Source organism: Pongo pygmaeus, chromosome 11, assembly GCF_028885625.2.
Source record: "Pongo pygmaeus isolate AG05252 chromosome 11, NHGRI_mPonPyg2-v2.0_pri, whole genome shotgun sequence".
Lineage (NCBI taxonomy): Eukaryota > Metazoa > Chordata > Mammalia > Primates > Hominidae > Pongo > Pongo pygmaeus.
The window spans coordinates 77,147,549-77,175,026 of NC_072384.2; the positions used below are offsets into that span (position 1 = coordinate 77,147,549).

Here is a 27,478-nt window from a genome sequence, read left to right on the forward strand (position 1 = left end):
CTTAACTGAAGTCAGGTTCATAACATATCAAGAATTTTAAAATTACATTCTTCTAAGTTAGTCATAATTGTTTATTTCTTTAAGTAAATTACTTTCAAAATACTATACTACTGACAAAAGTTTAAGATAAATATGTTCTATAAGTAATGAAATACTTAAGTGAAAAACCACTTGTGTGTTTTGGCCTGCATTTAGAGATCCAGGTCTTAAAGAGAGCCATGCATCTAATTAATAAGACTGTGTTATTCATTTATATGTTATTGTTGTTGTAAACAATGTTAGACCTAGGCACCTTTGTAAAATTAGTTATGATTTGGCCATACTTATTTATAATTGGAATCCATAACAATTTAAAGTGAAGGTTTAAAGAAAGTCTTCCTGTCATCCCTCTTCCATGTTCTCATTACTATACGTGAAAACATACTTACTTGCTCCCCTCTAGCTTGCTCCCCTCTGTGGTATTATAGGTTCTACCTTCTCTGGTCTTCACTGTGTCTCCCCTCCGTCTGCCCTTTACTTAGCCACCAAAGTGACCCTTTTGAAATACAGATCTGATCATGCTTTTTGGCTGTCCATATAACCTTTTTTATTTCTCAGTTTTAATTGAAGCCTTTACATTAATATATCCTGCCATGGCTTCATGATCAAGCAACAGAGGAAATAATGCTTAGCACAACAAAAGGTGTCCAGACCCTGCACTAACCATATGGCTGATTGGTCGGTGTTTATACTACATTGGTTGTTAACAAAGCACATGCCATATTATTAGTTGTTAATATTTTTAATATAATCTCTACTTCAGGTACAACTCTTAATACATTATATTGACATTATCTAATTTTAGTATATTGAAATGATATATATCATTTAGTATATTGAAAGAATCCACATATGTCCTCTATAAACCAAAGTTTCTCAAATTTAGGGTATGTTTCTTAGTCGTTTTTCTATCACCTGCACTTATCACATAATAGGCATTTATATGTTGATTCAATTAATCATCAAACTGGCAAGGGGGTGAACAAATCCTAGATAGCATAGTGCTGATCACATTGTCAGTAGCACACTTTATAAAATTCTATTCATGACTGTTTGTCAGAGTGGTATCCCCACTTTACAAATGACTCAAAGACTCATTATTTTGACCACAGTCCACAAATCATATGTGGTAGAGCTGGGGATGAACCCAGATTTGTCTGACTACAAAGCCCAAGAGTTTTTGCACTGTCTGTAACCACTGTTTTAAAATATAGATAATTAATAAATCCTTTTAAATGACTTGATTAACATTGAAATAACAGAAAATTCACTGATCAAACTGTCCAGCTAGTAAATTTGGAAATGAGTTTAATATTTTAAAAAACCACAATAGCGTCTGGGTGCAGTGCCTCACGCCTGTAATCCCAGCACTTTGGGAGGCCAAGGCAGGCGGATCACCTGAGGTCAGGAGTTTGAGACTAGCCTGGCCAACATGGTGAAACCCTGTCTCTACTAAAAAAAAAATACAAAAATTAGCTGGGTGTGGTGGCGAGCACCTGTAGTCCCAGCTACTAGGGAGGCTGAGGCAGGAGAATTGCTTGAACCGGGGAGGTGGAGGTTGCTGTGAGCCGAGATCACACCACTACTCTCCAGCCTGGGTGACACAGTGAGACTCTGTCTCAAAAAAAAAAAAAAAAAAAAAAAACCCCACTACAGCTAGAATATATTTAAAATGTAATTATATTGATAGGCAACATATTTAAGAAAAAGTAAAAGATAGTATTATCTAGTTGATACTAATGCTTGACCCACTTAAAAGTCAGTATCACTTTTACAATAATTTATTCTTCAAAGCTATCATGTCACCTTAGTATCAGAGATGTATGTGAGTAATTCTACAACATTAATGGAAATTGTGCATATAAATCTCGATGAGTTAAGGTGAACATTTACCCTTAAGGATTATTTCATATCAGAGTAGTATCATATGGAGTCCCCATGCATTGTATAAAGATAAGTGAATCTTTTGTATAAGGGCTTTTGTATAAAGAATAGATAGTTTCAACTTCTGCCAAGAACACAACATGCACATTCAATATATAAATGTTTATATATGTATTTCTAATTGTTGTTAATATAGGATGAGTTCCATTTGGGACCAGAAATGAATGTTTTGATGGTACGTTATTTCTATCTTTATAGATATTAGAAATTGTCTCTTAAAGCACTAGTTATACTAGGAAGCATCTCTGATAGTTTAAAATAAAAGAAAAAAATCCCCAAGCATATCTCTTACTTGTGATCCAGGAGTTCAAAAAGATTGCTAGGTTGATTGCTATCTAACCTGCAGTTCAGTTTGTTTGTTTGTTGTTTTTTTTTTAATGCCCCAGGTATAGCATAGATATCTAATTCTTAGCCTCTGGTTAAGATTTCTATTACTTGGTCTTTTATGTAACACAGTTTCCTATTATAATCAGCAAAAATGTAGTAATAAGTAGTATTACAGATTGAGATTCTTATAAAAAATGGATAGAAAAAACTACCAGTGATAGTTTTAGAAACAGCTAGTTTGCTCTTTGTACCTATTTTAAAAGAAGGAAAGGAAGGGCCTACACTTTAAAAACAAGCAAAATCCCCAAACCTTATAGGCTTTTTTAAAAAACGAAACTTTTTATTTGGAGATAATTTTGATTTACTTAAGACTGAAATTCTTTATAAAAATTTTGTGTAAATGGTATGACACCTTTTTCTGAATTGGGCTGCTAACACTGAGGCCAGATGCATCTCTTAAATGTAACAGTCATAGGAGTTGAGTCGTTATTACTTTCTGAAAAGTGAGAAAACAGTAAAAGGTTTTCACTCAATTAAGCTTAATCTGCAGGCAAAGATGTTAATTTAACAGACTTTGAGACTCCATTTATGTTATTTTGGCAATTTTAACTCTCCGGGTGTGATTAAGGAAGCAATTGCTAGTTTTATGCCAAGAATTCTGGATGAGTTAACAATTAATTAAGAAACAACCTTAAACTTGGCATTAACTCCATATTTGGTTATAGTTCTGAATAGTTTCTATATAATTTAAAAAAAAAGTAAAACCAGCCATCATGGGTGTTCTTAATGAAATAAAAATTAATGAAGTAATTTTATTATGTGTAAACCATACCATTGAAAGAAAACCTAAACTATGTGTAGTATTAATTACATATAGTAATTTGACTTAAAAAATCAAATTGATAATGGGTTTTGTAAATAAAAAGTTGTGAGATTTGAAAGAAGATAAAAGTAGCAAATATTAATATAACTATATATCTTAATATAAATATATAAATAACATGGGAAGATTTTAAAAATTAAAGTTGTGAAAACTTTTACTTTCTTTTAGCATACTAAGTTGGGGTAGCTTCTTGATCTTCTGAAAAACATAGAATAACCTATTAATATAAACTTTTTTCTCTTCTTAGGTCATGCTCTTAAACCTCAGGTTTCCTCTATTTTTACATCATTTTTGGACGGATTAAAAAAGTTTTATATTACAAAGGTAAGAATTTTTATAAAATGCTAAAATTTTAAATGCTTAAGATATCTGTTTTCTGCTTTCTTCCCACATGCACCTATTATAAGGGTGTTTTTCCATGTTGCTATGTACATTTCAGAATTATAATTTTTCATGTTGGAATAAATATTAAGTAAATCAGGCAGTCAATTTCAGAAAATTTTAATTCTTTTCCAGTTTGGAAGCTTCTAAAAATAACACTACATTTGAACAGTTTTGTTTTCATAACATTTTCTATAGTTTGAATTTTTTCCTTTATGGAAGGTATCCATAAAGTGAAATAAAAGTGTGGATTTTTTTTTAACCTTTGATTGTTGAATTTTTTTCCTGGAGTGTTAAGCCATTTTATAATACACGTGTACCTTCTTTTCCTTGCATCCTTGTTATTCCATGTGGGATTCTTTTTGTTACATTTTAAATTTACCAGGGGGAAAACAGTACTTTCTTCTAGTTCATGTTTTTTGAAGCTCCAATGAGACTGAACGTTAACACTTTCTTTTATTTTCTAGATCTAATTTTTGTGTGAATTCGTTGGATATGGTTATTTTTGCCAGGTGGTGGTGGGGGGGCAGCGTCATGTTTTTTTCTTGCTACTTTGATGTATCCCTTTGAGATTGGAATTATTAGATGCCCTTTGTCATAAATGTTGTAAATAATTTTTTTTCCCAGTCAGGCATCTCCTTTTTTAATAGGGATTTTTCTTTTTTGGTGTAAAAGTTTCAAATTTTTATATCTTTTCCTGTGATTATTTAATACAGTCTAAGCTTAGAAAAGCCTTCCTTCCTCCAGAAATATGATCAGGGCCATTTTCTTCACTCTCTCTCTTATACTAAATGAGGATTAAAAAAAAAATTGTCTTTGTTACTATTTGTATTTATTTCAATTTTATTATGTGAAAAAGATCTAAATTAATCTTCACCTCCTGCTCCTCCAATTGTTAACCAGTTGTGGCAGCACCATTAATTAATCTGTGCTTCTCATACATTGATTTGCTATGCCTCATATCTTATACACTTATCTAAGAAATAGACTCCATTTTAGTGCATCTCAGTCTTTTTTAATGAGCTTTTTGTTCTTGAAAAATTAAATAGATTTCATTGTTGTAGGTCTATTTTTCCCTCTTGCTATTCAGAATTTTCCTTGTTATCACCATCACCTATTATTCTAGAAAAATTTTAGAAACTTTTCATCGTTTTAGGAAGTTCATTGTGTTTTTTTATTAGAATGAATAAACTAGTATATTAATTTGGAGAAATATTGAGTGGTTTATAATACTTAGTTTATGCATCTAGGAGCGTATGTCTTGCTCATCTTTTTTTGGATATGTTTTAGATATATTTCCTAATATATTTCTTTTTAAGATTATTAGATACTATTTTAGTTTTATGCATAAGATTGCCTTTGAAAACTTTATTTAATAAGAAGTTATTGTTAGTATGTATGGATGTTGTTGATTTTTGCTTCCTGTCCAATATATCCAGCTACTTTATTCTATCATTCTGCAGTTTTTTATTTGATTCCTTATCATAGTTATTATTTCAACAAGTTATTTGTTGTATTTACATAAGCAATATGTTATTATGATTAACACTGTGGCATACTTTGAAATAAAGTGTTTTTTTCTGTGCTGAATAGTTTTGCTACATTGTAATGATCTGAAGAGGTTTATTAAACATTCTTAGTGATTGACATGTAAAGTTCCAAAGCTCAATTTTTAAGAAATCAGTGTATTTGAGCCCAGATCAGAAGGAAAAGAGCAAAATGTATTTTGATTTATTGTTTTGTAGGATAAGACTTATCTGTAATAATAATTTTTTTTTTTTTGTAGTTTAAAGGATTTGACCCAAATCAGCTAAGTGTAGCCACATTACTGTTTGAGGGGGACCGTGAGAAGGTTCTTCAACATGAAAAACAAGTGTATGATATTGCTGCAAAATTTGGGTATGGCTTCAAGTTCATAATGCCAAGAGAAAGAAAGTTAAAAGCTAAGATTCTAATATCACCAAGCAATTATTAAAGTACTAGGCATTAATGTCTCCAAGCAGACTGCATGTCTCAAAGCAGTTATTAATTTCAGTTTAGTATTAAATTTGTGGTAACTTATGATAGTAAATTTAAAATATTGTTTTGGTTTACTTCCAAAATTTTTAGGAAGTTAGATTGATATATTGCTCTTGTCTAATCATATATATATTATTATTAAACATTGTATTTTTCCTAGATTTTTACATTAATGTCAATTTTGTGATATTTGTTCTACTAGAGTAAAATAGAAAATTCATTGTCCTCTTACTCTGTGGTGATAATAGTGTATGTATAAAGCATGCTACTAGTGTGTTTTTAAAAGGAAATTGTGTTTAATTGAAGATATTTGATAAATTATCTATACTCCACCCCCTGTCACTTACTATTTTGTGCTGGTATAAAGAAACAGAAAACATTTCACATCTATAACCAACTGAATAATGGTAGGGTGGTTTCTGTCTGTCTTCTTGATGGATTATAAGACTGATTGATGAGAACTATAGTGAAAATGCCATTTATCAGGACTACATTTTTTCCTTTCCTTTTAAAGTACATAAACTAACAGTTTCTAGACACTAATCTTTTCTTTTTTTATTTCAGGGATTAAAATATATCATATACATTATGCTTAATATGAGTTCTTTGTAAATATTTATTTTCATTTCTTTTTTGTTGTTTTTTAAGAAAACGAACACTTAATTTGGAGCCATGTGTTTTAGAATGCCCCATTTTTATGTATTTTTTTCATATCTAATATTAGCCCTTTATTTCTAGGGTTGTCTGAATTTAGTGTTAACGTGCAGTATTCTTAAAGGGGGAAAGTCTTAGACTTAAATTTTAGTTTTCTTTTGCACTATTTTTAAGTATTGAAAATGTCTCACTTTTATTTTTACCATATTCTGAAATTGGCAAATGGAATTTTAATTTTTTCAGTAAAAGAGAAAGTTTATTCATCTTTCATCTTTTCTCGATAGCTGTTTTGGGAATTGCTGATATTTTAACTAAATCACTTAAAGATAATTGTGCTATAAAATCCATGTAGTGACCAGATGGCTTGAATTTCAGGTCATCTCATTTTTGTTTGAATTTTTGAAATGTACATGTTTTCCTTCCCAGAAGGAATTTAGCCCTATGTATGTACCCGTTTTTTGGTTTCTAAGTTATAGGGAGTACGTATGTAATTTGATTAAAGGACTGTTTTCTTAAAACATATGATATTAGTAAGACACAAAGAGATTTAAAACCTACTCTAGCCTTAAATGTTAGAGACTGAAACTTTACAAAATTGTTCATTGTATATTTAAATATTTACTTGGATTTCATAATTTCTCAGAAGGGCTTGTAGGGAAACGGAAGAGTGCATTTTGCTTTATCATTTAAATAACTGTATATAGAGTTAAATTTGCTTAGTTTCACCTCAGTCGTCTCCCTGCTCACACACACCTCCACATCTGTACACACACCCACACACAGAGGAATTTCAGTTTTTAGGATCTATCTTTATAATTTCAATTAAGTATGGCTAGTAAGTCATTACTAGTTAGTAATGTGTCACATTTCCTGTTAGAATGGGGTAGGATGATGACATAATGCGTGTTTGTTGTGCCTCATAATTTTTATAGGGCATGACCTATCTTTTTCTTGTGCATCATTGTTGATGTCTAGTTCATTCTAGATACTTGATTTAATAATTGTTGAATGAATGAATGAAAGTGAATACTATATTTTCCTGATCTCTTTTATTCTACTTTGTTTATGCCTAATTACTTGCCACTTGTAAAACAGTGTATTTTCATCTTTAGGTATTTGTCAATACATTTTGTCATGATTTTTTTGTTTGTTTGTTTTTGTTTTTGTTTTTGTTTTGAGACGGAGTCTTGCTCTGTCACCCAGGCTTGAGTGCAGTGGTGTGATCTCATCTCACTGCAACCTCTCCCCCCCGGGTTCAAGCGATTGTCCTGCCTCAGCCTCCTGAGTAGCTGGGATTACAGGCTCATGCCACCACGCCTGGCTAACTTTTGTATTTTTAGTAGAGATGGGATTTCACCATGTTGGTCAGGCTGGTCTCGAACTCCTGACCTCATGGTCCATCCGCCTCAGCCTCCCAAAGTGCTGGGATTACAGGCATTATTTTGTCAGTTTTAATTTGAGCCACCAACTGACATGAATGTCAGTAATGCCAGTTTTGTTTTCTCATATGTCACTATCCATTTGCCAATTAAAACTATAAGTGAATCTTCTTTAAAATATGGCATCCAGCTGCCTTCAGATACTGACACTTAGGCCCAAGCACTATTGCTGTACTTCTAGCAGTTTTGCTTACTCAAACAAAACTTGTATCAAATTTGTCCATTAAAAATAGGTTATAGTAAATGAGATTCAATTTAAAGCAAGGGTAAAGAGTTAAAGACTGACTCCGTTTGAGGTCTCATTTTTTTTTGCTGTTATTTGTTCCTTCTTAGTTATCATTAATTTCTTAATGTGCTTTCATTCTGGCTCCCTTTTATTAGATGTGGACATCTTCTATTTTAAACAACCCAGATTGTTATTTGGCAGATTACTTAGATTACTTAGAGCCATTTCGATTATTATTATTATTATTATTTTTTTTTTGAGGCAATGTCTTGCTCTGTCACTCAGGCTGGAGTGCAGTGACCTGATCATGGTTCACTGTAGCCTCAGCCTCCCTGGGATCAAAGGATCCTTCCTCCTCAGCCGCCTGAGTAGCTGGGACTACAGGTGCACGTCACCATGCCTGGCTAATTTTTATGTGTGTGTGTGTATGTGTGTGTGTGTTTTGTAGAGATGGGGTTTTGCCATGTTGCTGAGGCTGGTCTCAGACTCCTGGGCTCAAGCAATCCTCCCACCTTGGCCTCCCAAAGTGCTGGGATTACAGGCATGAGCCACTGTGCCTGGCCTATTTTAAGTTTTTAATACTTGGAAATATCTTCTTTTGGTTTTCTATCAGAAGTTCTAGTATTCCACCAGTTTTCTGTAGGCACTAATTTTTTGTTCTAATCACTGAAGATTCAAGGATATTTTACTTAGGTAAAATGCCACTCTTCCCACCCTCAATTCTCAATCATCTCTCCTGCGTAACAAGACAAAGGAAAGCACCACCAAGTTTCTTTCTGCTACAGTTTTCATGTGCTAGTTTAGCTCCTGTATTTTATTTTGAATTGGGGCATTTTTCATCTATCCCTTAGTTTTTTATTTGTTTATGAAACTCTCTACTGCCTTATTAGCTTTACATTGATTTTTGTGAAGTACTCCCAACAATTTAGAGCATTTTTATGTGTTGTCTTAGCCATTTTTTCTCTTTGCTTGCCCTTCGCTCCCACCCCAACACAGTTCAATACCTTTGAACACATATGACCCAACAGAACATAGTAGCTACATAATGAATAATCATACTTTGATTGTTTATCCATGTTTGCTAGTAATGTATTTTAACTTCTCCAAGAGCGGAGCAGCATAAACATTACCTGTCAGCACTCATGACAGGTGTTTTGACATTTACCATATAACTTAAGGTAATATGTTATCATTATTTTTAAAGCATGCTTAAGTTGTTTAATGTAATTCAACATGAGAGTGATTAGGTTCACCAGATGGCCCTTTTATATAAAAAGATTGTCTCTCATTCCTTTTTCATTAGTCTTTCCAGTCCTTCCTCATGAGACAGCTTTAAATTTGTTTAAAAACCTTGAATTGATGTTTGAAATTTGTGGGGACAGCAGGAAGTAGGGGATCGATGTTGCTACTTTAACATAAAGCAGTTTGAATCTACAGGCAGTCATTTTGGAGTGATTACAAAAGTCACAATTTAGAAGCATTTAATTTTTAAGCCCTACTATTCTTTAATATATTGTATTTTAAGGTAATTCTGGCTAGAATATTGACAGTTCTGAAAGCTAAAAAGAGAAAAGTTTCAAAAAGTTCAGTCATAAGTCTATGATTTCCTTGTAAAGCCCAGACTGACTGTACTTCTTTGGGCTTATGAATTTAGAAAGAACATCCAATTTCTTCCTGCTTTGAATTAGAAAATGCATGTTTCTCTGTGGTTTGTCTCCCTGGATCCTAATGTGAACAGATCTGTTTCCTCCCTGCTGCCAGATATTAGAAATATTAGAAGAGGGTCTAAAGAAAGATGACTTGGTACTGAAAAGTAGGACTTTTTGTCTCATCTCGACATAACAGGCAAGCCTACTAACTGTTTATACCTGTTACTTCTCATCAGATACATACTTGGCATTCTCTTTTCTCAAATATTCCCAACACAGGTGTCTTGCACCTTTTCCTACTCCTCACTCTCTTTTCCTTACCTTCCACCTCTAGGTTCAGGATGGATGAACTGTTTCTGTTTCCTAGACCTGTGGTGCTTTTTCTCTCTTGGACTCAGAGTCTGACTGTATTTTATATCGACTTGAGCTATGGGCTAAGCTATTTTCCTTTAAGCTCTTGCCACAGCAGTTTTCTGACTTGTTTTCCTTTTGTTTTGAAACTTTATTTGGCTTTCTACCTCCAACCTCACATCCAACTCAGAATTGTGTTCTCTCTCCTTCTCACTTTCAGTTGCTTGACCAAAGTTTTATCTTCTTTGCTCATTAACATTCTAATACAAACAGTCCCCTTCATTTTTTTTATTATACCCCATTCTCAAGTAGTTCTAGACTAGAGCTGCTTATATAAAATCTTTGCCACTTCTTTTGGATAACACCATCTACCTATAGTGGCAAGTCAGGAAATTTTGATTTAGCCCATTTAGCTTGAAATTATCTTGCAGTATTTGTACAGAACAAGAGTACATCTACATTGTAGTGTTTACTTACTACCAAATTCAACACAACTTCAGAAGAAGAAAATATTTAATTATAAGGTGTTAATTGAGGCGATAAGATAAACAATTTTTCCTTTAGTTGACTAAAGTTAAAATTTTAATTTCTGTATGATAATGGAAAAAGCATAATTAAAAACTATTTACTAAAGGTAGTGGAAAAACAGTATTCATTCATTGTCTTTTAAAATAAGAATAACTTTTACAAACAAGAGTGCTTGGACTGAATTATGTGTTTATATGGGATTAATTCTAACTAGATCATCAAATACAATTTCTATGGATGAAATTTTCCAATTGAAAGAGATAGTTTATATGTTCATAGTAGTAAGACCTTACCTGTGTTGGTCTTGTATTTGTTTATACATTGCTTTATAAAATATTTCTGTGTAAGTATGTTTTGTCTCTCATTTAAATCATAAATTTCATAAAATAAACACCACATCTAGCATTCCAAATACTATGTACTCATCTTGTATTCTGGAAGCTTCTCAGTATTGGAGAGTTCCTAGTCAGTTGTCACATTTCTTCAAATATGAGTGAGACAATAATAACATGAATATATGAGTAAGAATGTGATGACTAAAATAAGAATACTTGTGTGAAGATTATTTCAGCTTATTTGTTTCTCATAGTTAATTCTTTCTGTGCTCTTTTGAGAATATGGGTAGAAGTAGTTGAGTTTATGAGTCAATTTTATTTGGTGGATAAAAGTTTGAAATTAAGACGAAACAGAAATATTAAAAGTGTTTTCAGGTTTTTGATATTCAAACTTATTCTCTTGACAGCTTTTTGATACATTTATGATAAATGAGATTAAGATAAAAAAATTTATTAACAGTTTGTTCTTTAATTACAGTGGGTTGGCAGCTGGAGAAGATAATGGACAGAGAGGTTATTTGCTGACCTATGTCATTGCATACATTCGAGTAAGTTATATCATATTTCCCTTGCCACTTAATTTATGTTGCAGACAACACTTTTTCTTACTTTAAGTGAATGCAATTGTCTTTCCTATTTTTTAAAATTTGAAGCTACTGTAATTTAGCATATCATTTTACATGAACCTTGTTTTAGCTACAAGTCTTCAGAAGCCCATTTAAACCTTCTCCATATGCTCTTGAAGAAGTTAAAGATGATTTGTCTTTCTGCTTTTTAAAAGAATGGAGCCTTTCTCTGTTTAAAAGTTGAGCATACACCATTCATAACATTACTTGGTTAAAATCAAGCTGTTTTACTTAGCAACATTCTTCACTTAGTAATCTGTTTTAATGATGTGTAAATCTTTAACTGTTTTAAAATTTTGGTATTTAACTTGAAGTAGTTATTTGTTCACTGATGATGATTATAGAATTAAAGAAATAATTATGTGTACTTGAACACTCAAATGTTTCTAATTCTAGATTTTCTACTTACGATATACTGAAATAGTCTTATTATCTCGTCTGTTTTATTTACTGATATGAAATTGTTCTTTTGAAATTTTATTTTTTCAATTTAGTTTTGTTTTTCTACTTTGGTTGTAACAAATTCAAATTTCTTAATTGCTTTCTGCTGCTGCTGGGGTTACTTTATTTTTTATTTTTCCTGTTTACATAATTTGAATGATCTTACTCTAAAAGGTCATTTTTTCAGATATCCTATTGAGAATTTGGCTTCCACAAATACTCAGCTTTCTTTTTTTAATCATAAAATTTTTTGGAAATTTATACATAATAGATGTACATATTTTCAGGGTACATATAATATTTTGATAGCTTCATATAATATGTAAAAATCAAATCAGGATTGGGATATCCATCACCTCCAACTACTAAATTTACTAATTTTTCTCTTGGAAATTTTGAACCTTATATACAACAATTGTTGTAAGCTTATGTACAACATGTTTTTCTCTAAAAAAGGCTGAATTAATATGTTCTCATTTTAGCAAAAATTTAATCCCAGCTAAAATCTAAATGTTAAATTGCAGTGAATTTGAAGCATATAGTCCTCCTCTTTTGTCCCCTGCCCCCACAGTGATGATGATAAGTAAAAGTATATTTATTGCCTGTTCAGCATTTTAGAAATTTTGATTAAGAGATGTACTGATCATGAAAGGTAATAGATGATTGTAGATCTTGTAAATAATATCTACCTTTATAGGCTGCCAGTATCATAGTTTCTTGCCATAGTAAGCATTTTGAATATACATAAAATGTTGTTTGCTAGGCATTTTCTCTGAGGATATTAGCCTTTTCTTCATAATACTGAATTCAGAATTCTAGAAAATGAAATATAACTGTAACAAGTACAGCATAGACACAATTTGGAGTATCTATCTTAATTTTTAAGGTTCTAGTTAATGTTAAAACTGAGTCAAAAGCAAGTTAGGGATTCCGCCCCCCCCCACCCTGGGATTACATGTTTTCTGTTTTTATAAGTTTTACAATGGTTAATACCATTGTCTCTAAATATATTTTTACTGAATAAATGAGTGTATTAGAGAAAAACACATGCTTTAGATCAGATCAGTAATTTGGGGATTTTTTTTTTTCCCAAACGCAGGTGGGTTGAAATGACTCATTTTACTTGAAGTGAAAACTTAACATATGTTGAGTTTTCTGCCTTATAAAATTTTCTTTAAAATCTCTGGACTTCTGTGAAGCTTTCTTTCCAATTTTGATAACAAAACAATTTTGCTCTGGGTAAAGAAATTAAGTATTATAAGTTACTTGTAATATGAGTATTATATCCTCTATACTGTAAAATATTTTCCTAGTAGAAGTGCCTCCAGATGTTTGATCTATTCTGTCACTTCAGATAGATGCACTATATTACTATATTTTCTAAATTTGTTTTTAAAGAAAAGTTGATTTTAAGAAAAAAAATCTCCTCCTTCTAAACACCTTCCCCCCGTCCCCCACTTCTTGATCTTCCTGCTCCTTTGATCTTGACTAATTTTCGATATTGGTTAATTTACTATTTATGCCACTAAAATTCTGTTCTGTCAGTATTCTCTACATGTACATAGACTGTTCCTGGATAGAAACTCCATTCACTAAAGAAATAAATTTGAGTTCTTACCCTGAGTCAGGCACTGTGCCTGGTGCCAAGGATACAGAGAATAGGACAGACAAGGTTCCTTTAGTTACGGAGGCTGCATCTCACTCCAGGGACAACTTTTCAGTGCTCTTATGAGGTGGATAGTGAAGAGTGGATGAAGTTAAATGAGAAACATGTGATACTAACAATGAATATGAAAGACTAACAGTGTTATTGATTCTTCTGCATCTGTTGTAGTTTCTTGATTTTTCTGTTTGTGTCTTAATAGGACTTGGCTTTGGAATACTATGTATTAGGAGAATCTTTTGAGACTTCTGCTCCTTGGGACAGGTAAAATATACTAAAGTGCCTGATATTATTCAAATACGCGATATGAATTGCTTGAAGTAATGTTTCTTTGTGTGTGAATATGTAAATTTAAAACATTTTATGAAGAAACATTGAGACAAGGCAGCTACTTTATTTAAATTAATATATTCATCAGAATGCCGTATTTTCAAGTGTTTTATTGGGTGGAGGGAGTGGAAGAAAATTTGTCTGTGATCCAAAGAACGAAGGTATTGTTGAAGTTTACATTTTGAAGAATGTTATTGAATGCTCAGTGTTACTATGTGGTTATACTTAGCTTTGACTTAAATTCTTAAGTGATTAATATTGCTTAAATGTTCTCTAAAAAGTCCTCCCAAAGTATAAAACCAGTTAACTGTCCTTTATAATATTATTTAGTTTTTGATATTTGTATGTGTAAAAATGGGAATTTAAGTGATTTATAACGGAAATTTAGTTTAGGAAATTACGTACAATTTCTATTTTTAAATTTAAGCAAAATGTTGATACTGGAGCATATATTAGGAAATGGCCCAAATAAGATAGATGGAAATAGATTTTAGAAGGGTTTCTTTACTGGAAATACGTACATACAGTATTGGTTAGTGAATTAATAAAAACTGATTAGGAAATGTGAAATGGTTTATTAACAGACCTGTGAGTTTTATTATAACTCATCCAGTAATAAAAAAAAATTCTCAAAGAGATTGTCTATACAATCCCTTATTCAAAATGCTCAGGACCAGAAGTGTTTGAGATTTTAGAATATTTGTATTATATATTTACCAGTTGAGCATCCCAAATCTGGAAATTTCACTGGAAATCACTGGAGCATTTCTTTTGATCATCATGTTGGTACTCAAAAACTTTCGGATTTGGGGACATTTCACATTTTGGATTTTTGCAGGATATTCAACCTGTATATTTTTATTTGTTTCTAGTATACTGATATTTTACTTTTCTTTATAAAATTTATAAAGTATTTTAAATGTACAATGAAGTGTATAGGACATAACAATTCCCTGTGAATCTACTTCTTAGATTGCATATCTTAATATTTTGGTTTCTTCCAATCTCTCTTTTTTCCCCCAGAAAACTTTTTACTTTTCTACATGCAGTCATCATCTACTGAGTTAGTACGTTGGTGTTCATATTCCATGCATTGTTAGCTAGTAACCCAGTTTATATTATACTATCACTCTGTCATTCACAATTTTTTTTCTTTTTTAAATCAGATTTCTCAAGTTGAAATGTTATTCACAAGTTTTGATGCTAAATTTTAACACGGGGAATAAATCCTTTAAATAAAAAAATTATCAAGTCATCAGCCTTTGAGTAGTAGAAATAGTTTGGCAGCGGCTGGGCGCGGTGGCTCACGCCTATAATCCCAGCACTTTGGGAGGCCGAGACAGGTGGATCACGAGGTCAGGAGATCGAGACCATCCTGGCTAACACGGTGAAACCTCCTCTCTACTGAAAATACAAAAAATTAGCTGGGCCTGGTGGCGGGCGCCTGTAGTCCCAGCTACTCGGGAGGCTGAGGCAGGAGAATGGTGTGAACCCAGGAGGCGGAGCTTGCAGTGAGCTGAGATCATGCCACTGCACTCCAGCCTGGGTGACACAGCGAGACTCCATCTCAAAAAAAAAAAGAAATAGTTTGGCAGCTATTCATAGTGGTCTCAAAGACCTTTTTTTAGTATGAAATTAGTTTTTATTTTTAACTAAAAATAAATGCTTAACATCTTTCCAAAATCAAAACTAAAGACGAATACTTAGAAAAAAAGGTAGAAACATATTTTTCCTTCCCTGGAGAAACCAGTAAGGTAGACGTTCTAACGGAGCTCGTTTTTTTCCACAGGACTAGTCTACGCAAACAGAATCTCTCTCCAGCCCTTTTTCTATGTCAGTTCTGTCTACCTGGCAGGAAAAACCAAAAGAAACCCCGAAACAACCCCTCCCCACAAATACAACACAAGACAAGGGACTTGAAAGTTGGGGAAAACCTTTTAACACGTCTAAGACCATTTTTGTGTTTAATTCCTCTCCTTGGGTATCTTAGCCAGTTTGGCCTGCTATACAGAGCACCTTAGACTGGGTAGCTTAAATGTTCTTAGACAAGAAACAATTATTTCTTACAGCTCTGGAGGCTTGGAGTCTGAGATCAGGATGTTAGCATGGTTGGGGTTTAGGTGAAGGCCTTCTTCCTGGTTTTATAGATGGCCATCTTCTTAGTAATACCTTCACCTGGAGGAAAGCAGAGAGAGAGAGAAAGCAAGCGCTCTCATATCTTTTTATAAAGCACTAATCCCATTCATGCAGCTCCACCCACATGACCTAATGACCCACCTTCTAATACCATCTAACTGGGGCTTAGGATTTCAATATATGAATTTTGAGAGGGATGCAAACATTCAGTCCATATCACTGGGACAGTGGGTTAGTGCAATGGAACCTCTTAAGAGTTAATGAATTTCCTTGTCATCAGTTAGTACTGATGATTGACATCTTGTTTTTTTATTCTTCCAACTGTGGAAGCTAATAATGTGCATTTTTTTAATTTCTCTTCATCTGTTCTTTATATATACTTGCATATTTATTTAATTGACACACTGATGATTTGTGTTTTATGCAGTTACACATTTGTTTTCCTTTAAAACAATTTCTTCAGCTGAAGTTTTAATAAATAATATTAATGGAAGGCAACTACATTTTTATGTAAAATTTACTTGTTGACAACCATTTAGCAATTTTCTTTTTCTTTCAAACCTTTAACTAGCTAGAGGCCATGTTTGCAGTAGCCCATGGGATCAGGGTCTTTAACTTTCACACATTATTAGATTATTGGCTTTTTCATGTATAAGCCACTTAAGGGATTACCGGTCATACTAGTTTTTGTGTATTCCTAAGTGTCCCATCCTATTGTGTTCCATCTCATCCCTACCACAATGGCTGCACCTGTTAGGTTCTCAATGAATATTCTTCATAGATTCTTATGAATGAGCTTGGGAATAATTTGAGAGTACAGTCTATAAAAATAGATATCTTAAGGGTTGGAGATATAAATTTTTTGTTGTTGTTGTTGTTGAGATGGGGTCTTGTTCTGTCACCCAGGCCAGAGTGCAGTGATGCTATCACAGCTCACTGCAGCCTTGACTGCCTGGGCTCAAATGATTCTCCCATCTTGGCCTCCTAGCTAGCTAGGATCCCAGGTGCACGTCACCATGCTTGGCTGATTTTTTTTGCTTGTAGAGATGAGGTCTCATTATGTTGCCCAGGCTGGTCTTGAACCCCTGGGCTCAAGCGATCCTCCTGCATTGGCCTTCCAAAGTGCTGAGATTACAGGCATGAGCCACTGTGCCTAGCCGATGTTACAGATTTTGGAGACACCAGCGAGTCTTCTGATTAAAACTAAGAAAGTGGATACAAACACTTATAGATAGTATGGAGTGAAGGAAAAAAAAGAAGGCCTAAGAAAGAGGTCCAGGGAACCTCAACATTTAAGGTTACAAACAAAACAAAAGGTGGCAAAGTGTATTTAATAATAATATCTAGAGGATGTAGAGGTAATCCAATGATGTGAAAAAGCCCCAGGGAAGTTTTTTTCAGGGAGGAAATGGTCAAGTGTTAAATTTGCTATTAAGTAAGAATTTGAAAGTATGCAGTTATGTTTCTGTCCTATAAAAGGATTGATCCAAGTGGACTGTGTTAGCCTTTGATCAAATTCTGTGAGAGAATACTTTCAGAAACCTTTCCCTAAAAATCATTTACTGAAAGTGTCCCATTGTGGGTTATAACTGTTCAGTCTGGTCCTTTCTCCATCTCCTTTTCATTATTCAGCTATCAGTGAGGGTTTAGATATAAGGAGCTCTTAATATTTTCCTGTTTACTATTGTGTTTAAGATGATTGGATACATTTAAGTGCATTTAAACTCAGTGGCATAACTCGCAAAGGACTGTAACAGCAGATGATTGTATTCTTAGTTTTTTTTAGACTACTTAGCTGTAGCATTTAAATTTCATTTTCTAGAGCCAACATAAAGAACTTGTTCCAAAAAAAAGAACTTACTACTTTTATAAATTTGTAATATACATTAACTCTTGTAAATGTTAAAGCTTAATAGATTTTATTTATATTTAAAGATTTGTTTTATAAGGTATATATTCAAAATAAAGACATATTAAATATCGGTCATCTAAATGTTTTATGAGATATTTTTCAAACGTGCATCCTTGCCATGCATAAGTGATGCATAGATAACATTGATAAGTCATGTATACCTGCAACTCTCGTAAATTAAAGAACTTAAGAACATTGTTTTATAAGATTAGAATTTATAAAACTTCTAGATACTGTACTCATAAAAATAAAAAATTTGACATGCTAATAAGACACTGAAGCCCTTTTTGTATTTATATTTTAATCATATACTGTTTGTTCTTATTGACAATATGGATAACTTTTATAAAGTGTGATCTGTTTAAATGCTACTGTTTTTATCAAATTGGTTCTCATACAGTCAAGTCTGCGTCTTGAGACTAGAGATAAGCCAACCTTTTGAGTTTTTCTGGTGTCATTTCAAGTCTCATGATGCTAAACAAATCAAGGTTTAAAACACAGACTCGGTGTCATTATGTGGCCAGGATATTTATTGGGGAATAAAATGGGACTTTAATATCGAATAGTCCAGCATAGCACATTAATACTTTACACAGTTTGTCTTCAGTAGATCTTTGTCAAATTGGATTTCAGCTTGCGAGAAAGCTATCGAACATTTGATATAACATCATGATTATAATTTCTTTTGAAAGACAGTGCTCTGTTGCCCAGGCTGGCGTGCAGTAGTGCAATGTTGGCTAACTGAAACCTCAACCTCCCAGGCTCAAGCAGTCCTCTTGCCTCAGCCTCCAAAGTAGCTGGGACTACAGACATGCGCCACCTTGCCCAACTAATTTTTTTGATTTTTAGTAGAGACAAGGTCTCACTATATTGCCCAGGCTAGTAACATCATGATTATTAATTGAATCATTATTATTATTATTATTATTTTATTTGAGACAGAGTCTTGTTCTGTTACCCAGGCTGGAATGCAGTGGCGCAACCGTGGCTCACTGTAGTCCTGCCCTCCTGGGCTCCGGCAATTCTTCCACCTCAGCCTCCTGAGTAGCTGGGACTACAGGTGCGTGCCACCATGCCTGGATAATTTTTTAATATTTTGTAGAGATAGGGTCTCACTGTTGCCCAGGCTAGTCTCAAACTCCTGGGCTCAAGCAGTCCTCTGGCCTCGGCTTCCCAAAGTGCTGGGATAACAGGTGTGAGCCACTGCACCCAGCCTGAATTATTTCTAAATTAAGGAAAACTTCTTAGACATGGGTAAAGATTGGTATTCCTGTAACCTAGAATTGAATTTTCATTAACATCTTTATAGCTTTTTTTAAAGCTCTTAAAATCTTATAATCAAATTGATTTTGAAATCAGGCTTTCCTAAGTGTAGGAAACCGCATTCAGGAGACTTGAGTATGTTCTTGTGACTTTCTGTTTTCCTTAAGTCAAAAAAAGAAAAAACTTTCCTCTTTTTGAAGTTAGTAATGGAGGGCTCAATTTGAGTGATCAGGGCTCTTTTCCATTCTTGAAAGGACAACTATGAAAGCTTTAGCTAAGAAAATGTCAGACTTGAATGATGCCAGATTAACCAACGTTTATTAGCATTTGTGTAGTTCTCAGTTGAAAACTTAATATTGTATTCATTTATCTTTTTTTAGGGTGGTAGATCTCTGTAGAAATGTAAAAGAAAGAATAACAAGGGAATGCAAAGAGAAGGGTGTTCAATTTGCTCCTTTTTCTACATGCAGGTAAGTTTTAAAAATTGTTCTTATACTTCTTATTCTGAAAAAAATGTTTTTTTAAATCAGTGGGGGAAATATAATTTTCCAGCTGAGAAAAAGCTTCAGTCTATTACATTTGGCCAGCTTTCCTAACCTTCACTTACCACCTTGTTAGGATTGTGCCACTGGAATTTTACAGCAGTCCTGAGCCTTTTAGGAGTAGGACACCCTTCTGTGAGTAAGCCTTCCCCACCATCTGGGTGGCATGGCAGTGAAGAGCCAGGTGTCTGGACTCCTGGAAAAAGAAGAGGACTACTCTACTCACTGAAACTATAAATTATATAGTCAAGAAATTATAAATTATATACATAGTCAACATGACTGAAGAGTGAAGGCAGTGTTTTGTTATTTACTAGTAATTTAATCTCTTCAAGCTCTAATATTATCAGTAAAATAGTGGTAATGCCATTTCTACATGGGACTGTTGTGAAAATGAAATGAGAAAGCATATGAAAAAACTGTTAGGTTCTGCTGTAGTATTGTTTTGACATAATTACATTAAGCTTGAGGTAGATAATCCATACTAGTGTTAGTAAGGAAAATTTGTATATTTCCCTTTCCTTTCCAATGACAAGTCCTCATTAAGGCATTCGGTTGTTAAGCCTACTTGCTCCTTATAGCATGATAATTTGCATATATTTGTTTTCCAAGACTAGAAATATTTCTGTATTCTTTAAACTGCTAATTGTGTGTGTGTGTGTGTCTTTGTTTTTGTCTTTTCTCTATCTTTTCCATTGTCTTATCTTGTACTTTCCTAGTACTAGTGTTGTGTTTCTTAGTTTTCCTTATTGTTCCCATTGGGAAGAGATACCCTTTAGAATTTGCTAAATTGCACTTCTGCAAGGTAAGAAAGTAAAATTTTAACATGAGATCTGAGGAAAGCATTTTTCTTACACCTTAAATGTTCATTTCAATCAAAAGGATCTCCTTAAAGTAGTCGTTTCTGCTTCTGTGTGGGAGAGACTGTCCAGGTTTAACAAGCCTTGCAGAAAGTACCAAGTCATCTGTATATTAACATGTTTTAAACAAGTACACTGATGATAGGATCAGAGATTATAAAAGCTGAAAAAGTAGATTTTAGAGATTATTTGCTGGGCATTCGAGATATCTGCCAGGAAGGGCAAAGACAGGTCTTGTTCTCTGTAGTAAAAAGCTTACAATGGGATTAAGCTAATGTTGACAGTGGGTGTAAGAATGTCATGTTACTTTTAATTTATTTTAAATTTGGGGGTATCTTTAACAATGCACCTTTTATCTTAAAGTCCTTAAAATCTAAGACAAAAATTTTTGTGTTTATATTATCAACCCAAACTGATGCTTCATTTTTCTCTTGATAGCCCAGTCTTTTAGCAGACAGTCAGCTCTCTTTTATTGTAATCCGGAAAACAAATCAGACATAATAATCCAAAAACTATTTGTTACCATTAGATTTTGAAACATTTTAGATAGTCAAATCTATTCTTGTGTAGTTGAGAAATTTTTATTCCTTTGTTTTGTCAAATGGTAACTTAATAGATTTTACCCTTCCCCCTTCTTCCTTCTGCCCCCAAGTTCCTGTTCAACATCTCTTAAGAACCCCACCCCCGCTGTAACATTATGAAACTATCGTGATAAACCACTACCTATGGAAAATGATTAGGAAGTAATCAGTAAGGCAGAAGCCTTAGGGCACATTCTGTAATTACACTTAAATCTAGGTTCTTCAGAATGTATTCATGAGGCCTAAGAATCTTCATTCTGTATTGTAGATAGGTAGAATTAGTATATTTAGACTGAATTGGCCATATGTCATTTTTATTAAATAGCAGTAGCTGTGTTTTAAGAATGGTTTTCCTATAAAAGCTTATATGTTCAGTTTCTGTGACCATCTTATAAAACCAGTTAGAATATGCAAAGCCTAGTTACTTGAGTGGCTTTGATAAATAAGACTTCTATAGTTCTTATGGCTCATACTTGATTAAACTAACATTTAATTAGAATTTGATTTCAGTTTAGTTTGATTTGACCTGCTTAGTAGTGGCTAAGGAGATTGTTCCATGTTGAATATGTGAGATGTATTTTTTAAACCAGTTTTTTATCAGGTGCTATGCTCACTACCTGGGTGATAAGATCCATACTCCAAACCTCAGCATCACGCAATATTCCCACTTAACAAACGTGCGCATAGACCCCCTATACCTAAAATCAAAGTTGAAATAACATTTTACAAAGCTGTTCCAAAGTTATTTAAAAATAATTATGGATCTATTTAAAATCAAGGATCCTAAGAAAAATAACTCAGGTGTAGGGTACATTTATTGAGTTCATTTATTCATTTTTGTCCATTAAAATGTACTTTGTACATTGGAATGGAAATTCCAGTCCAGACTTTTCTGAAGAAGTTATATGGGAAGTAATTGCTAGTCATTGAGTCTAATACAAATAAAGTACTCCAAAAAGTAGAGAGCACAAAAAAATTTTTTTTAATTAAAGTATAATGTAGTGACTTTGACAACCACGCTATTACTTGTCCAGATGATTTTGAAAGAGGTTAGTGTTTAAGTGTCTTAAATGATAGAGTTGATCTATTGTAAAAGGTGTTAGATCTAAGTCACTTTCTGAAATGGACCCAAATTAAGGTATTCCAGAAGGTGTTTTTCATTATTTGGACTTGTCTGAGATACTAATCAATCAGGCCCATCACGCTTTGTTATGACTTCAGTAATCTGTTCATCTACTGAAAACTGAACTGTGTAATACATAGATGCTGGATTTGTTGAAAGATGATAATGCTCTGTTAATATTTAGTTACATCTATTTATGAATGTTAGTGATTCTTTTATGAGTGATATATATTTTACTAATTTCTGTAAGTTCATTTCATTCATTTATCCTTCACACTTTATTTGAATTTGGTTATTCCTAATGATAGTGCCCTTGTAGTTAAAATGGTTCTCCGTTGTTTCTTCAACTTTGTATATCTGGTACTTAAAATGTAAATATTCAAGGGATCTTTTTTTATGAGGATGAATTAACACTAGAAGAGAAACACAGCTGGCAAATTGACAGTAGCATTGTTAAACAGTTCATTTCTTCTGTTCTGAGGCACCTAACATTTGGCCTAAAAGGCGATTAAAATTGTAGATTAGATTCTATTTGTATTGTGTAGTAAAAAGAGTATTTCCTCTGCATTTGTTCCTTCTGTTAAATTAAATTCTTTGTGGGAGCCTCTGTAAATTGCATATGGAGATTTGACTATGATTACCTTACCTCCCTTTTAAATGCTTTCCTAATTGCATTTTGAAAGCTCAGATATATATATGATTTAATAATCTAACATTCTTGATATCTTTTGTATATACACATTCAACATGTATAAATATTGAGTCATAGTATTTTAAGGCTGTGTCACTGCATTTGGTACAATCATCCTGTTTGTTTTCCAAAGGCTTACTAATTATTAATGTAAACTTAGTGAAGATGCTATATTTCACTCAGTCTGATCATATTTGGTATTTGGACATTTCTCCCATTTCTTAGTTTTTAATTCTCATATCTCATACTTATTTCTTTTAACTTTGAGGGAGTTTGGAAAACTTAACTGATCACCACGTTTCATCTGGTCTGTTTAGAGACTGACTTTAAGTGCAGTATACTTAGTTTTTTAAAAAAAGAATCCCTCTTGATGGAGATGGGCCAATTGGAGAAACATTTACATTGCTTTTAAATTTCTAATTTTGGGGGAGGTGTAACTAGACTTAAAAAAAAATAGTATTGTACAAATAGTTCCTGTGTACCCTTTACTCATCTTCCTCAAGTGCTGATATCTCATGTAATTATAGTATGATTATCAAAATCAAAAAATTAGTGTTGTTTCAATATGATTACCTAACTCACAAATCTTTCTTTATCATTTGTCCCACTGATATCTTTATCTTTCATAACCTTCATACATTTGAAGAATACTGGCCAGTTATCTTGTAAAACATCTCTCAGTTTGAATTTGTCTGATGTTTTCTCAAGTTACACATTTCAGCAAGATTACCTCAGAAGTGATAGTGAAGTGCTCTTCATGGTAGATCATATCAGAAGAAGCATGATATTTATTAAGTCTCATTATTGGTGACATTAACTTAGACTACTTGGTTCGGGTGGTACCTGCCAGGTTTCTCCACTCTACAATTACTGTTTTTTCCCTTTGTATTTAAAAAAATATCTTATGGCTGGGCACAGTGGCTCACACCTGTAATACCAGTATTTTGGGAGGCTGAGGTGGGTGGATCACTTGAGGTCAGGAGTTCGAGACCAGCCTGGCCAACATGATGAAACCCCGTCTCTACTAAAAATACAAAAAAATTAGCCAGGTATGGTGGCAGGTGCCTGTAATCCCAGCAATTTGGGAGGCTGAGGTAGGAGAATCGCTTGAACCTGGGAGATGGAGGTTGCAGTGAGCCAAGATAGCACCACTACACTCCAGCCTGGGCAACAAGAGCGAAACTACGTCTCCAAAAAAAAAAAAAAAAACAAAAAAAAAACCCAGAAACCTTATGGGGAGAAACTTTGAGACTATGCAAATATCCTGTTTCTTATACCATCTCCTAATCACATCGATATCCCACTGTTGTTTCTTGATTACAACAGTTATTATTGTGATACTTGTAAATGGTGATTTTCTATTTTAATCATTCATTTTACATTTATCAATTGGAATTCACTGTGAAGAAGAGCTTTCCTCTCCTCTCTTTTTCTGCCCACCCCCCACCCCTTGCCACTAGATAGAATAAAATATTCCAGATTTTATTCTCTGGAATATAGCCATTATTGTCAGTGTTCACTTTGTTGCTCAGATTTTCCCAGTGTGGCTATTGGGAGTTTTTTTAAGTTGGCTTCTGTGTCCTTTTGATCTGGGAAAGTAGGTTTTTGAAGAGGAAGAAAATGGGCGCACATACTTAGGAAGAGTCAGTGATTGAGGCAAGGTGAGTAGCATGTGAGAAGATATGAGGCCTAGGGAGAAAGAAAAGCAGGTCTCTGTGCCACAGAGGATCTGTGTTCTGTAGAGTTGGTCCTGAGTGAAGGTACGTCTCCTCAAGCTTTCACAGCAGTGATAGCCATTGCTCCTTTCATATTGGTTTCTTCCTCAAGTTCTTTGGTTTTTCTTATTCCTGATATCAGAATTGTAGTTATTTTCAACTCATTTTTCCCTGCTTTGTTCCCTTAATCTTTTTGTCCATCTGGTTCCTCTACTCATGGATGTCTAGCTTTTTCTACTCTCCTTTGTTATCTCCTGATTGATTTCTCCTATATCTTAGTAATATTGGCATTTGTTTTACCTAGAACAATATCTTATGTTTCTTTGTCAGTCTCCATTTAGGTATGCCTTTCCAGAACACTTTTCCCAATCTGACCTATCCCAATTTTCTTATTCTTTGTATAGACTGATTTCTAAGCTGCATAAGCTAATTGATGGTGTCTGTCTGTATGTTCTCTCAGCATTCTTCAATCTTGTTTGTCATTCTGTATCTTTAGACTATGTCATATTTTGGCTATATACAGCTTAGAAGAGTTTCTTCTAGTGCATTTAAATTATCTGTGTAGAAAAAAATATTATTGATATTTATTTTATTGTCATTTATTTTTAAAGTTATAGCCAGAACTGAACAGTGTCTTTGTTTTGGTCTCAATTGCAGTGATTTGCTTTTTTTCTACCCAGAATCTTTAAGTCTGTTGAGCCAGGAGAATCCAAACAAATGATGAGTTCATAATATTGTTGCCAGAGTGTGACAGGAAAAGGGTCCCGGGATGATCCAGACCTCAAGAGAAGGTTCTTGGATCTCACACAAGAAAGAATTCAGGGCAAGTCCACAGTGCAAAGTGAAAGCAAGTTTATCAAGAAAGTAAAGGAATAAAAGAATGACTACTCCATAGACAGAGCTGCCCCAAGGGCTGCTGATTGCCCATTTTTATGGTTGTTTCTTGATGATAAGCTAAACAAGGAGTAGATTATTCATGCCTCCCCTTTTTAGACCATATAGGGTAACTTCCTGATGTTGCCATGGCATTTGTAAACTGACATGTCACTGGTGGGAGTGTAGGTGTAGCAGTGAGGATGACCAGAGGTCACTCTCCTGGCCATCTTGGTTTTGGTGGGATTTAGCTGGCTTCTTTACTGAAACCTGTTTTATCAGCAAGGTCTTTATGACCTGTATCTTGTGCTGACTTCCTGTCTCATCTTGTGACTTAGAATGGCTTAACTGTCTGGGAATGCAGCCCAGTAGGTAGGTTTCAGCCTCATTTTACCCAGCTCCTATTTAAGATGTAGTTGCTCTGATTCACACGCCTGACAAGAGGACTTAATGTACTTTGAAGAGATTATAATTTGCCCATTCTTTATCAATATGGATTTTTTTAATAATGAAAATTGACTTTAGTCAGTGTTTGCATGTCCATATGTATTCTATGCACTTCATGTTCCTATCCTCAGCAGTGACGGAGCCAATGAAAGGAACCAAGTTTCTTGTTTTGAGTCTAATTTTGCCTTTTTCAAGGGGAAGATGTTTTGCATCACATCTGTTTACTGTGGCAGTACAAAATATAGTTTTCACTTGCACATATGGACCTCATTGTGTTGTCCTTTGGCAGGAAAACATGCTCTTGAAAAGTAATGGAGTTGTACTATTTGTAGTATGGAAGTGCCTCAAATTTTGTCTTATACAAGTCACATGAAGAACTTAATTGTGCATCAAATTTGTTAAATAGCAGAAAGAGAAAAAGTTAGTGTTACTTTTATTGTCAAGATATGTATGTTTTTAAGTAATTTTGTTAAATGTTATTTTGATTATGCAATTTAAAACAGTGAATACTCATACTTACGTGACTATATATATATTGTTTTCACACATGCTGCTGATAGTTCTCATTACTTCTAGATAACAAAACAATAAAATCAGTGAAAATGGCATTTCATCATAAAATGCTGATACAACGTGTAAAAGTTTTTGTGTTATTTCCCAATAGAAGTTTTAGTAACATGGGACAGACATGAAAAAGATTGAATATGTACCTATAATGACTAATTTGGTACTTCAGTGAAGGTAAAATTCTTGTTTTGCACTGCGTCATCAGTTCACCTGTTTTGGCAGACAACTCTAAAGCAAGCCAATGTGTATTCCTTCCATGGAGTAGAGGCTGGGAAGAAACTGAGATTATATCTTAAACTAATCATTTGGGTCATCTTGCCTTTAAGTTTCTAGATGTTAAATCTGATTTCACTTAACTTAAAGCCCCTGTGGGGATTTTGTTTGTTTTTTAGGGTGACTCAGACTTACGATGCAGGTGCATGTATCTACTTCTATTTTGCCTTTAACTACAGGGGAATTAGTGACCCACTGACCGTGTTTGAACAAACTGAGGTAATTTTGCATACCTGCATATAGCTTTTACAGCTGTTGATTAATTTCAATAAATTTTACTGTCAATTTATGAATTTTAATTTGAGTCTCTTTAATCACACATGGTTTGCCCAGCTGTTAGCCTTTAGAAATGAAAAGCATATTTGTTGTCCTGGCTTATGTACTGAATTGTGAGTCTAAAATTAATGTACTGTACACCTAGTCTGTGATTCTTTGGTTGTTACAGTACATAATAGCTGATTAAATTAAATAACAATTAGGAATTCATTAAATTAAATAACTATATAGGAATCTTAGATATCACTTTCACAGCCCACTCATTTCCACATGGTAGTTGCTGTTGAGGTCAGCAGCCCTAATGCCGTTGGTCTGTGTTGTTGTAATGACATTCTGGTTTGTAATTTTTTTATCTGCTACAGCTGTAAGTGGGTGCTTTGGGTT

At 33.7% G+C, this 27,478-nt stretch overlaps 1 protein-coding gene across 2 annotated transcripts in view; it reads left to right on the forward strand.

Annotated features, from left to right (window-relative positions):
• The window catches only part of AGPS (alkylglycerone phosphate synthase), a 157,678-nt gene that overhangs the window by 108,169 nt on the left and 22,031 nt on the right, over nucleotides 1-27,478 (forward strand). For both annotated transcript variants that reach the window (XM_054478101.2, XM_054478102.2), the window contains exons 13-18: nucleotides 3,441-3,517; nucleotides 5,361-5,473; nucleotides 11,254-11,323; nucleotides 13,708-13,769; nucleotides 19,527-19,616; nucleotides 26,938-27,037. In XM_054478101.2, the coding sequence (XP_054334076.2) occupies nucleotides 3,441-3,517; nucleotides 5,361-5,473; nucleotides 11,254-11,323; nucleotides 13,708-13,769; nucleotides 19,527-19,616; nucleotides 26,938-27,037 (512 nt within the window). The remainder of the gene's footprint in view (nucleotides 1-3,440; nucleotides 3,518-5,360; nucleotides 5,474-11,253; nucleotides 11,324-13,707; nucleotides 13,770-19,526; nucleotides 19,617-26,937; nucleotides 27,038-27,478) is intronic.